The sequence below is a fragment of the Lagenorhynchus albirostris genome, chromosome 14 (genome assembly GCF_949774975.1).
Source record: "Lagenorhynchus albirostris chromosome 14, mLagAlb1.1, whole genome shotgun sequence".
Lineage (NCBI taxonomy): Eukaryota > Metazoa > Chordata > Mammalia > Artiodactyla > Delphinidae > Lagenorhynchus > Lagenorhynchus albirostris.
This window is the reverse complement of record NC_083108.1, coordinates 63934427-63947785: the sequence shown is the minus strand read 5'-3', so window position 1 is coordinate 63947785 and position 13359 is coordinate 63934427. Positions and strand designations below refer to the sequence as shown.

Sequence of the window (13359 nt, the reverse complement as noted above, 5' to 3'; positions counted from 1 at the left end):
CTTCCCTGGAATCCTCAGCGTCACATTCTGGATTGTGTAGCCCTCAGGAGTCCGTCGGTTCTGTAGATGATGACCCACCGATTCCACGTGTCCTTTTGCTCAAAACCCACCCTGGTAATTCCGCATGACCTCGTCCTAGAGTTCCCACCCCCCTCATGGCACCTCCTGCTCGCACCTCCCTAGGGAAACAGCCCTGTGCCCCTCCCCCAGGCCTTCCGGTCACACTCTGCACAGGACCCACAGTCCCTGACCCTGGTCACTCATCCCACACTCCCTCTAGACAGTCCTCCTCCCACTTGTGTCAGGAGAGTCCCGGCTGCCTTCAAGGCTCCTGGGATGAGGCCAGCTCTGCTCTCACCAATCTCTCGGTGGCCAGCCCACCACCTACCCACCACAAATGCCAGTGAAAACCATGTGAGTGGTCGATGGGGCCATGAGTCTAACGTCAAGTTTCGGTCTAGGACGGTGCCGTGGACTTGACTGTGTACTGATTCACCATCTTAGATCTGGAATGAGATCTCAGATCAGTGAGATTATTGCTGTAGGAGCTACACAGGACAGGGACCCGAGTGGTTAGAAAGGCAGACACACACACAGACACACACGCACATGCGCGCACACCGGCACACACCGAGTTACTGCAAACTTGGCCGTGTTGGACCTGCCTCTAGGGCACTGGAGCCTCCAGAATCCCTGTGGCCTTGCTCTGCAGAGAGCACAGCTCCATCCCCTCAGGGTGCTAAACAGGCTCCTCACCCTCCCACCATGACGCCCCCCACGCTACTGACCAGGGGACCCCACCTCCTCCGGGAAAGGAAGGTCCCTGGGATGTGATATGACACCCAGATGTCTCTCCTGCACCTCCCATGCCTGGGGAAGGATGGAGCCCCGCTTCCCAGGGCTGAAGTTGCTGGTGGGGTGGGGTCCCCCCTCAGCCTCCCCGAGGACAGACCAGCCCCCATGACAAGGAGGGTGGCCCTGGGGCCTCTGTGCAGCTGCAGGTGGGCCTGGGCAGGGGGTGGAGGGGGTGTCAGGAGGGTTTATGTTCAAGGCTGTGTCACTGTGTAATGTGTTCGGCGGAGGGACCAAGCTGACCGTCCTGGGTGAGTCTCCCCCTTCCCCTCCTCTTCGGGTTCCACAGTGAAATTTGGGCAGATTTTCTTGTCTTTTCCCTCCTGTCTGGGGCTGGAGTCTCACTCTCCGGAGCCTGTCACCTTCACCCTCTAGGCTGTCCATTACCCCCAAGCCTGTCATTCTTCACAGAACCTGGTGGGCATGGTGGGGACGGGCTAAGTGACCCTCCTGCCACCCCTCGCTCTTCCCATCCCGAGCCTTCCCTCCAGGCCCTTCTTCTCTGGATGCTGGGATGTCAGCTCCCTCCTCAGGGAGCCGAGCCCCGGGGTCTGAGGAGAAGGGAGGGGCTGAGGCCCAAGGAATGGGGGTCTCAGGCTGGGGCACTGGGTCCAGGGATGTGGGAAGGACACTGGAAAGAGCTGGACAGAGCATGGGTGTCATCCTGGGATCTTTCTGCTCAGGGACCCAAATGGGGGCTAGTGAGGGACCCCAGAGCCAGGGGCCTTGGAGAGTGGAGGAGGGAACAGTACATGGGGGAAGGGTAGACGAGTGTCCCGTTGAGAAGGTGACCTCAGGGTGCTAGGTCCCCATCCTCCTCCCAGCAAACAGGTCACCCCAGGCCGCACAGATCTCAGGACACTCGGGCCTTAAGGGTCACCGCACCCAGTTACACACTGGACGTGAGCCCCTAGCTCAGACGCCCAGCGTGGGGACTCCTCATAGGGACAGGTGACAGGAACTGACCTGGCCAGGCAGACAGATGTCCCAGGACAGACAGATCCCCAGCGGGACTTCACAGGTCAGGGGACCCCTCAGAACAGACACATCCCCAGGCTCAGAACGCAACGTTCACCCACATGGAAACTCTCATTTGTGGGACTCCCTGGACCCCAGCCCTGGGGCTGACGCTCCCTCCAGCCTGGCAGCCCTGGAGGGGTCTCTGTGGTCTCTGTGGCAGCCCTAGAGGGTTGGGGGCTGCGAGGCTGGTGTTAGGGGGACTGTGGGCAACAAAGCCCCCCGCAAAAGGGAAGAGAGCCTGAACGGGGGACAGACAGACGACCTGTATGAGGACACCAGACGAGAACCAGGGGAAGATCTCAGACAGACAAATGCCCAGGACAGACAGACACCCAGTGGAAAGAGGCGACCTCAGGGTGGACGCCAGGCAGCACCAGGGAGCAGAGGGTGGGATGTGGTTTATGGGACGTGGGAGCCTGAGGAAGAGATGGAGACTTGCAAGGGAGCCCTGAACTCCCAGGAGTCGGGCACTGAGCATCCCCTGACAGAAGGTGAGCGACCCCAGCCATGGCTGCCTGACCTCAGGGGAGCAAGGGCCCGCCTGGGATCCATGCACTGGACGTTGGGCACCTGTGCCCGCTTCTCCTGAGGTCAGGGGCTCCCGCGATGGACGCTGCCCCAGTGACCTCCCGTCTCTCCCTCACTTTGCAGGTCAGCCCAAGTCCTCGCCCTCAGTCACTCTGTTCGCGCCCTCCAATGAGGAGCTCAAAGCCAACAAGGCCACCCTGGTGTGTCTCATCAATGACTTCTACCCGGGCAGCGTGACGGTGGCCTGGAAGTCAGGCAGCACCACCATCACCAAGGGCGTGGAGACCAGCCAGCCCTCGAAACAGAGCAACAGCAAGTACGCGGCCAGCAGCTACCTGGCCCTGACGGCCAGCGAGTGGAAATCTTATGAGAAGGGGGTCAGCTGCCAGGTCACGCACGATGGGAAAACCGTGGAGAAGACAGTGTCGGCCTCCGAGTGCCCTTAGGTCCTGGTCCTCACATCCTCAGGGGACTGGAGCCACAGGACCCCTGGAGGGTCTACCCACCCACCCTGGTCCCCCCAGCCCTTCCTCCTGCACCCAGTCAACTCTCAATAAAATGTCCTCATTGTCATTCAGAACTCGTGCTCTGCTCGTTTTTCTTTCTGCATTTGGTGTCCTGAATTCAACCATCCTCAAAGGGGAACAAAATCCTCTTATCCATCTGGAATCAAGATAGAGGATGGGTCTTGGGGATTTCACGAGGGATGGTTTCACTGTCACCCAGAGACCCTCCCGTAGAACATTCGAGAACAGGGAATTGGGTCGCTGCAGGAATGGAAGTCTGTCCACCCTCCCCACCCTCTTCCATGTTTCCTCCTCCGTGTGGACCACCTCCACATCTGATTGTCCCGGTCACACAGTGTTTGGTTGCCAGGGCCCCCAGGACAATACCTCACCTCCCTTCCCTGGAATCCTCAGCACCACATTCTGGATTGTGTAGCCCTCAGGAGTCCGTCGGCTCCGTAGATGATGACCCACCGATTCCACGTGTCCTTTTGCTCAAAAGCCACCCTGGTAATTCCGCATGACCTCGTCCTAGAGTTCCCACCCCCCTCATGGCACCTCCTGCTCGCACCTCCCTAGGGAAACAGCCCTGTGCCCCTCCCCCAGGCCTTCCGGTCACACTCTGCACAGGACCCACAGTCCCTGACCCTGGTCACTCATCCCACACTCCCTCTAGACAGTCCTCCTCCCACTTGTGTCAGGAGGGTCCCGACTGCCTTCAAGGCTCCTGGGACGAGGCCAGCTCTGCTCTCACCAATCTCTCGGTGGCCAGCCCACCACCTACCCACCACAAATGCCAGTGAAAACCATGTGAGTGGTCGATGGGGCCATGAGTCTAACGTCAAGTTTCGGTCTAGGACGGTGCCGTGGACTTGACTGTGTACTGATTCACCATCTTAGATCTGGAATGAGATCTCAGATCAGTGAGATTATTGCTGTAGGAGCTACACAGGACAGAGACCCGAGTGGTTAGAAAGGCAGACACACACACAGACACACACGCACATGCACGCACACCGGCACACACCGAGTTACTGCAAACTTGGCCGTGTTGGACCTGCCTCTAGGGCACTGGAGCCTCCAGAATCCCTGTGGCCTTGCTCTGCAGAGAGCACAGCTCCATCCCCTCAGGGTGCTAAACAGGCTCCTCACCCTCCCACCATGACGCCCCCCACGCTACTGACCAGGGGACCCCACCTCCTCCGGGAAAGGAAGGTCCCTGGGATGTGATGTGACACCCAGATGTCTCTCCTGCACCTCCCATGCCTGGGGAAGGATGGAGCCCCGCTTCCCAGGGCTGAAGTTGCTGGTGGGGTGGGATCCCCCCTCAGCCTCCCCGAGGACAGACCAGCCCCCATGACAAGGAGGGTGGCCCTGGGGCCTCTGTGCAGCTGCAGGTGGGCCTGGGCAGGGGGTGGAGGGGGTGTCAGGAGGGTTTATGTTCGAGGCTGTGTCACTGTGTTATCCGTTCGGCGGAGGGACCAAGCTGACCGTCCTGGGTGAGTCTCCCCCTTCCCCTCCTCTTCAGGGTCCACGGTGAAATTTGGGCAGATTTTCTTGTCTTTTCCCTCCTGTCTGGGGCTGGGGTCTCACTCTCCGGAGCCTGTCACCTTCACCCTCTAGGCTGTCCATTGCCCCCAAGCCTGTCATTCTTCACAGAACCTGGTGGGCATGGTGAGCACGGGCTAAGTGACCCTCCTGCCACCCCTCGCTCTTCCCATCCCGAGCCTTCCCTCCAGGCCCTTCTTCTCTGGATGCTGGGATGTCAGCTCCCTCCTCAGGGTGCCAAGCCCCGGGGTCTGAGGAGAAGGGAGGGGCTGAGGCCCAAGGAATGGGGGTCTCAGGCTGGGGCACTGGGTCCAGGGATGTGGGAAGGACACTGGAAAGAGCTGGACAGAGCATGGGTGTCATCCTGGGATCTTTCTGCTCAGGGACCCAAATGGGGGCTAGTGAGGGACCCCAGAGCCAGGGGCCTTGGAGAGTGGAGGAGGGAACAGTACACGGGGGAAGGGTAGACGAGTGTCCCGTTGAGAAGGTGACCTCAGGGTGCTAGGTCCCCATCCTCCTCCCAGCAAGCAGGACACCCCAGGCCGCACAGATCTCAGGACACTCGGGCCTTAAGGGTCACCGCACCCAGTTACACACTGGACGTGAGCCCCTAGCTCAGACGCCCAGCGTGGGGACTCCTCATAGGGACAGGTGACAGGAACTGACCCGGCCAGGCAGACAGATGTCCCAGGACAGACAGATCCCCAGCGGGACTTCACAGGTCAGGGGACCCCTCAGAACAGACACATCCCCAGGCTCAGAACGCAACGTTCACCCACATGGAAACTCTCATTTGTGGGACTCCCTGGACCCCAGCCCTGGGGCTGACGCTCCCTCCACCCTGGCAGCCCTGGAGGGGTCTCTGTGGTCTCTGTGGCAGCCCTAGAGGGTTGGGGGCTGCGAGGCTGGCATCAGGGGGACTGTGGGCAACAATCCCCCCCTCTGCAAGGGAAGAGAGCCTGAATGGGGAATAGACAGACAACCTGTATGAGGACACCGGACGAGAACCAGGGGAAGATCTCAGACAGACAGATGCCCAGGACAGACAGAGGAAAGAGGGGACCGCAGGGTGGACGCCAGGCAGCACCAGGGAGCAGAGGGTGGGATGTGGTTTATGGGACGTGGGAGCCTGAGGAAGAGATGGAGACTTGCAAGGGAGCCCTGAACTCCCAGGAGTCGGGCACTGAGGATCCCCTGACAGAAGGTGAGCGACCCCAGCCATGGCTGCCTGACCTCAGGGGAGAAAGGGCCCGCCTGGGATCCATGCACTGGACTTTGGGCACCTGTGCCCGCTTCTCCTGAGGTCAGGGGCTCCCGCGATGGACGCTGCCCCAGTGACCTCCCGTCTCTCCCTCACTTTGCAGGTCAGCCCAAGTCCTCGCCCTCAGTCACTCTGTTCGCGCCCTCCAATGAGGAGCTCAACGCCAACAAGGCCACCCTGGTGTGTCTCATCAATGACTTCTACCCGGGCAGCGTGACGGTGGCCTGGAAGTCAGGCAGCACCACCATCACCAAGGGCGTGGAGACCAGCCAGCCCTCGAAACAGAGCAACAGCAAGTACGCGGCCAGCAGCTACCTGGCCCTGACGGCCAGCGAGTGGAAATCTTATGAGAAGGGGGTCAGCTGCCAGGTCACGCACGATGGGAAAACCGTGGAGAAGACAGTGTCGCCCTCCGAGTGCCCTTAGGTCCTGGTCCTCACATCCTCAGGGGACTGGAGCCACAGGACCCCTGGAGGGTCTACCCACCCACCCTGGTCCCCCCAGCCCTTCCTCCTGCACCCAGTCAACTCTCAATAAAATGTCCTCATTGTCATTCAGAACTCGTGCTCTGCTCGTTTTTCTTTCTGCATTTGGTGTCCCGAACTCAACCATCCTCAAAGGGGAACAAAATCCTCTTATCCATCCGGAAATCAAGATAGAGGATGGGTCTTGGGGATTTCACGAGGGATGGTTTCACTGTCACCCAGAGACCCTTCCGTAGAACATTCGAGAACAGGGAATTGGGTCGCTGCAGGAATGGAAGTCTGTCCACCCTCCCCACCCTCTTCCATGTTTCCTCCTCCGTGTGGACCACCTCCACATCTGATTGTCCCGGTCACACAGTGTTTGGTTGCCAGGGCCCCCAGGACAATACCTCACCTCCCTTCCCTGGAATCCTCAGCACCACATTCTGGATTGTGTAGCCCTCAGGAGTCCGTCGGCTCCGTAGATGATGACCCACCGATTCCACGTGTCCTTTTGCTCAAAAGCCACCCTGGTAATTCCGCATGACCTCGTCCTAGAGTTCCCACCCCCCTCATGGCACCTCCTGCTCGCACCTCCCTAGGGAAACAGCCCTGTGCCCCTCCCCCAGGCCTTCCGGTCACACTCTGCACAGGACCCACAGTCCCTGACCCTGGTCACTCATCCCACACTCCCTCTAGACAGTCCTCCTCCCACTTGTGTCAGGAGGGTCCCGACTGCCTTCAAGGCTCCTGGGACGAGGCCAGCTCTGCTCTCACCAATCTCTCGGTGGCCAGCCCACCACCTACCCACCACAAATGCCAGTGAAAACCATGTGAGTGGTCGATGGGGCCATGAGTCTAACGTCAAGTTTCGGTCTAGGACGGTGCCGTGGACTTGACTGTGTACTGATTCACCATCTTAGATCTGGAATGAGATCTCAGATCAGTGAGATTATTGCTGTAGGAGCTACACAGGACAGAGACCCGAGTGGTTAGAAAGGCAGACACACACACAGACACACACGCACATGCGCGCACACCGGCACACACCGAGTTACTGCAAACTTGGCCGTGTTGGACCTGCCTCTAGGGCACTGGAGCCTCCAGAATCCCTGTGGCCTTGCTCTGCAGAGAGCACAGCTCCATCCCCTCAGGGTGCTAAACAGGCTCCTCACCCTCCCACCATGACGCCCCCCACGCTACTGACCAGGGGACCCCACCTCCTCCGGGAAAGGAAGGTCCCTGGGATGTGATGTGACACCCAGATGTCTCTCCTGCACCTCCCATGCCTGGGGAAGGATGGAGCCCCGCTTCCCAGGGCTGAAGTTGCTGGTGGGGTGGGGTCCCCCCTCAGCCTCCCCGAGGACAGACCAGCCCCCATGACAAGGAGGGTGGCCCTGGGGCCTCTGTGCAGCTGCAGGTGGGCCTGGGCAGGGGGTGGAGGGGTGTCAGGAGGGTTTATGTTCAAGGCTGTGTCACCGTGTGCTGTGCTCGGCGGAGGGACCAAGCTGACCGTCCTGGGTGAGTCTCCCCCTTCCCCTCCTCTTCAGGGTCCATGGTGAAATTTGGGCAGATTTTCTTGTCTTTTCCCTCCTGTCTGGGGCTGGGGTCTCACTCTCCGGAGCCTGTCACCTTCACCTTTCTAGGCTGTCCTTCACCCCCAAGCCTGTCGTTCTTCATAGAACCTGGTGGGCATGGTGGGGACGGGCTAAGTGACCCTCCTGCCACCCCTCGCTCTTCCCATCCCGAGCCTTCCCTCCAGGCCCTTCTTCTCTGGATGCTGGGATGTCAGCTCCCTCCTCAGGGTGCCGACCCCTGGGGTCTGAGGAGAAGGGAGGGACTGAGGCCCAAGGAATGGGGGTCTCAGGCTGGGGCACTGGGTCCAGGGATGTGGGAAGGACACTGGAAAGAGCTGGACAGAGCATGGGTGTCATCCTGGGATCTTTCTGCTCAGGGACCCAAATGGGGGCTAGTGAGGGACCCCAGAGCCAGGGGCCTTGGAGAGTGGAGGAGGGAACAGTACACGGGGGAAGGGTAGACGAGTGTCCCGTTGAGAAGGTGACCTCAGGGTGCTAGGTCCCCATCCTCCTCCCAGCAAGCAGGACACCCCAGGCCGCACAGATCTCAGGACACTCGGGCCTTAAGGGTCACCGCACCCAGTTACACACTGGACGTGAGCCCCTAGCTCAGACGCCCAGCGTGGGGACTCCTCATAGGGACAGGTGACAGGAACTGACCCGGCCAGGCAGACAGATGTCCCAGGACAGACAGATCCCCAGCGGGACTTCACAGGTCAGGGGACCCCTCAGAACAGACACATCCCCAGGCTCAGAACGCAACGTTCACCCACATGGAAACTCTCATTTGTGGGACTCCCTGGACCCCAGCCCTGGGGCTGACGCTCCCTCCACCCTGGCAGCCCTGGAGGGGTCTCTGTGGTCTCTGTGGCAGCCCTAGAGGGTTGGGGGCTGCGAGGCTGGCATCAGGGGGACTGTGGGCAACAATCCCCCCCTCTGCAAGGGAAGAGAGCCTGAATGGGGAATAGACAGACAACCTGTATGAGGACACCGGACGAGAACCAGGGGAAGATCTCAGACAGACAGATGCCCAGGACAGACAGAGGAAAGAGGGGACCGCAGGGTGGACGCCAGGCAGCACCAGGGAGCAGAGGGTGGGATGTGGTTTATGGGACGTGGGAGCCTGAGGAAGAGATGGAGACTTGCAAGGGAGCCCTGAACTCCCAGGAGTCGGGCACTGAGGATCCCCTGACAGAAGGTGAGCGACCCCAGCCATGGCTGCCTGACCTCAGGGGAGAAAGGGCCCGCCTGGGATCCATGCACTGGACTTTGGGCACCTGTGCCCGCTTCTCCTGAGGTCAGGGGCTCCCGCGATGGACGCTGCCCCAGTGACCTCCCGTCTCTCCCTCACTTTGCAGGTCAGCCCAAGTCCTCGCCCTCAGTCACTCTGTTCGCGCCCTCCAATGAGGAGCTCAACGCCAACAAGGCCACCCTGGTGTGTCTCATCAATGACTTCTACCCGGGCAGCGTGACGGTGGCCTGGAAGTCAGGCAGCACCACCATCACCAAGGGCGTGGAGACCAGCCAGCCCTCGAAACAGAGCAACAGCAAGTACGCGGCCAGCAGCTACCTGGCCCTGACGGCCAGCGAGTGGAAATCTTATGAGAAGGGGGTCAGCTGCCAGGTCACGCACGATGGGAAAACCGTGGAGAAGACAGTGTCGCCCTCCGAGTGCCCTTAGGTCCTGGTCCTCACATCCTCAGGGGACTGGAGCCACAGGACCCCTGGAGGGTCTACCCACCCACCCTGGTCCCCCCAGCCCTTCCTCCTGCACCCAGTCAACTCTCAATAAAATGTCCTCATTGTCATTCAGAACTCGTGCTCTGCTCGTTTTTCTTTCTGCATTTGGTGTCCCGAACTCAACCATCCTCAAAGGGGAACAAAATCCTCTTATCCATCCGGAAATCAAGATAGAGGATGGGTCTTGGGGATTTCACGAGGGATGGTTTCACTGTCACCCAGAGACCCTTCCGTAGAACATTCGAGAACAGGGAATTGGGTCGCTGCAGGAATGGAAGTCTGTCCACCCTCCCCACCCTCTTCCATGTTTCCTCCTCCGTGTGGACCACCTCCACATCTGATTGTCCCGGTCACACAGTGTTTGGTTGCCAGGGCCCCCAGGACAATACCTCACCTCCCTTCCCTGGAATCCTCAGCACCACATTCTGGATTGTGTAGCCCTCAGGAGTCCGTCGGCTCCGTAGATGATGACCCACCGATTCCACGTGTCCTTTTGCTCAAAAGCCACCCTGGTAATTCCGCATGACCTCGTCCTAGAGTTCCCACCCCCCTCATGGCACCTCCTGCTCGCACCTCCCTAGGGAAACAGCCCTGTGCCCCTCCCCCAGGCCTTCCGGTCACACTCTGCACAGGACCCACAGTCCCTGACCCTGGTCACTCATCCCACACTCCCTCTAGACAGTCCTCCTCCCACTTGTGTCAGGAGGGTCCCGACTGCCTTCAAGGCTCCTGGGACGAGGCCAGCTCTGCTCTCACCAATCTCTCGGTGGCCAGCCCACCACCTACCCACCACAAATGCCAGTGAAAACCATGTGAGTGGTCGATGGGGCCATGAGTCTAACGTCAAGTTTCGGTCTAGGACGGTGCCGTGGACTTGACTGTGTACTGATTCACCATCTTAGATCTGGAATGAGATCTCAGATCAGTGAGATTATTGCTGTAGGAGCTACACAGGACAGAGACCCGAGTGGTTAGAAAGGCAGACACACACACAGACACACACGCACATGCGCGCACACCGGCACACACCGAGTTACTGCAAACTTGGCCGTGTTGGACCTGCCTCTAGGGCACTGGAGCCTCCAGAATCCCTGTGGCCTTGCTCTGCAGAGAGCACAGCTCCATCCCCTCAGGGTGCTAAACAGGCTCCTCACCCTCCCACCATGACGCCCCCCACGCTACTGACCAGGGGACCCCACCTCCTCCGGGAAAGGAAGGTCCCTGGGATGTGATGTGACACCCAGATGTCTCTCCTGCACCTCCCATGCCTGGGGAAGGATGGAGCCCCGCTTCCCAGGGCTGAAGTTGCTGGTGGGGTGGGGTCCCCCCTCAGCCTCCCCGAGGACAGACCAGCCCCCATGACAAGGAGGGTGGCCCTGGGGCCTCTGTGCAGCTGCAGGTGGGCCTGGGCAGGGGGTGGAGGGGTGTCAGGAGGGTTTATGTTCAAGGCTGTGTCACCGTGTGCTGTGCTCGGCGGAGGGACCAAGCTGACCGTCCTGGGTGAGTCTCCCCCTTCCCCTCCTCTTCAGGGTCCATGGTGAAATTTGGGCAGATTTTCTTGTCTTTTCCCTCCTGTCTGGGGCTGGGGTCTCACTCTCCGGAGCCTGTCACCTTCACCTTTCTAGGCTGTCCTTCACCCCCAAGCCTGTCGTTCTTCATAGAACCTGGTGGGCATGGTGGGGACGGGCTAAGTGACCCTCCTGCCACCCCTCGCTCTTCCCATCCCGAGCCTTCCCTCCAGGCCCTTCTTCTCTGGATGCTGGGATGTCAGCTCCCTCCTCAGGGTGCCGACCCCTGGGGTCTGAGGAGAAGGGAGGGACTGAGGCCCAAGGAATGGGGGTCTCAGGCTGGGGCACTGGGTCCAGGGATGTGGGAAGGACACTGGAAAGAGCTGGACAGAGCATGGGTGTCATCCTGGGATCTTTCTGCTCAGGGACCCAAATGGGGGCTAGTGAGGGACCCCAGAGCCAGGGGCCTTGGAGAGTGGAGGAGGGAACAGTACACGGGGGAAGGGTAGACGAGTGTCCCGTTGAGAAGGTGACCTCAGGGTGCTAGGTCCCCATCCTCCTCCCAGCAAGCAGGACACCCCAGGCCGCACAGATCTCAGGACACTCGGGCCTTAAGGGTCACCGCACCCAGTTACACACTGGACGTGAGCCCCTAGCTCAGACGCCCAGCGTGGGGACTCCTCATAGGGACAGGTGACAGGAACTGACCCGGCCAGGCAGACAGATGTCCCAGGACAGACAGATCCCCAGCGGGACTTCACAGGTCAGGGGACCCCTCAGAACAGACACATCCCCAGGCTCAGAACGCAACGTTCACCCACATGGAAACTCTCATTTGTGGGACTCCCTGGACCCCAGCCCTGGGGCTGACGCTCCCTCCAGCCTGGCAGCCCTGGAGGGGTCTCTGTGGTCTCTGTGGCAGCCCTAGAGGGTTGGGGGCTGCGAGGCTGGCGTCAGGGGGACTGTGGGCAACAATCCCCCCCTCTGCAAGGGAAGAGAGCCTGAATGGGGGACAGACAGACAACCTGTATGAGGACACCGGACGAGAACCAGGGGAAGATCTCAGACAGACAGATGCCCAGGACAGACAGAGGAAAGAGGGGACCGCAGGGTGGACGCCAGGCAGCACCAGGGAGCAGAGGGTGGGATGTGGTTTATGGGACGTGGGAGCCTGAGGAAGAGATGGAGACTTGCAAGGGAGCCCTGAACTCCCAGGAGTCAGGCACTGAGGATCCCCTGACAGAAGGTGAGCGACCCCAGCCATGGCTGCCTGACCTCAGGGGAGAAAGGGCCCACCTGGGATCCATGCACTGGACTTTGGGCACCTGTGCCCGCTTCTCCTGAGGTCAGGGGCTCCCGCGATGGACGCTGCCCCAGTGACCTCCCGTCTCTCCCTCACTTTGCAGGTCAGCCCAAGTCCTCGCCCTCAGTCACTCTGTTCGCGCCCTCCAATGAGGAGCTCAACGCCAACAAGGCCACCCTGGTGTGTCTCATCAATGACTTCTACCCGGGCAGCGTGACGGTGGCCTGGAAGTCAGGCAGCACCACCATCACCAAGGGCGTGGAGACCAGCCAGCCCTCGAAACAGAGCAACAGCAAGTACGCGGCCAGCAGCTACCTGGCCCTGACGGCCAGCGAGTGGAAATCTTATGAGAAGGGGGTCAGCTGCCAGGTCACGCACGATGGGAAAACCGTGGAGAAGACAGTGTCGGCCTCCGAGTGCCCTTAGGTCCTGGTCCTCACATCCTCAGGGGACTGGAGCCACAGGACCCCTGGAGGGTCTACCCACCCACCCTGGTCCCCCCAGCCCTTCCTCCTGCACCCAGTCAACTCTCAATAAAATGTCCTCATTGTCATTCAGAACTCGTGCTCTGCTCGTTTTTCTTTCTGCATTTGGTGTCCCGAACTCAACCATCCTCAAAGGGGAACAAAATCCTCTTATCCATCCGGAAATCAAGATAGAGGATGGGTCTTGGGGATTTCACGAGGGATGGTTTCACTGTCACCCAGAGCCCCTCCCGTAGAACATTCGAGAACAGGGAATTGGGTCGCTGCAGGAATGGAAGTCTGTCCACCCTCCCCACCCTCTTCCATGTTTCCTCCTCCGTGTGGACCACCTCCACATCTGATTGTCCCGGTCACACAGTGTTTGGTTGCCAGGGCCCCCAGGACAATACCTCACCTCCCTTCCCTGGAATCCTCAGCACCACATTCTGGATTGTGTAGCCCTCAGGAGTCCATCGGCTCCGTAGATGATGACCCACCGATTCCACGTGTCCTTTTGCTCAAAAGCCACCCTGGTAATTCCGCATGACCTCGTCCTAGAGTTCCCACCCCCCTCATGGCACCTCCTGC

At 60.1% G+C, this 13359-nt stretch overlaps 1 protein-coding gene and 2 gene segments (V, D, J or C); all 3 read left to right on the top strand.

Annotated features, from left to right (window-relative positions):
- The window catches only part of LOC132504315 (immunoglobulin lambda-1 light chain-like), a 31299-nt gene extending 25024 nt beyond the window's left edge, over positions 1-6275 (top strand). Inside the window, exons 3-4 of the mRNA XM_060121615.1 lie at positions 1052-1103; positions 5819-6275. Coding sequence (XP_059977598.1) covers positions 1052-1103; positions 5819-6141 — 375 coding nt within the window. The 3' untranslated portion in view covers positions 6142-6275. The remainder of the gene's footprint in view (positions 1-1051; positions 1104-5818) is intronic.
- A 2615-nt stretch (positions 6276-8890) lies between these two features.
- Positions 8891-9437, top strand: LOC132532222 (Ig lambda chain C region-like). The segment is given in 2 exon segments: positions 8891-8954; positions 9115-9437. Coding segments are annotated over 2 exon segments (387 nt in total).
- Positions 9438-10935: 1498 nt separating this feature from the next.
- On the top strand, positions 10936-12867 carry LOC132532221 (Ig lambda chain C region-like). The segment is given in 2 exon segments: positions 10936-10996; positions 12411-12867. Coding segments are annotated over 2 exon segments (384 nt in total).
- The last annotated feature ends 492 nt before the right edge of the window (positions 12868-13359 follow it).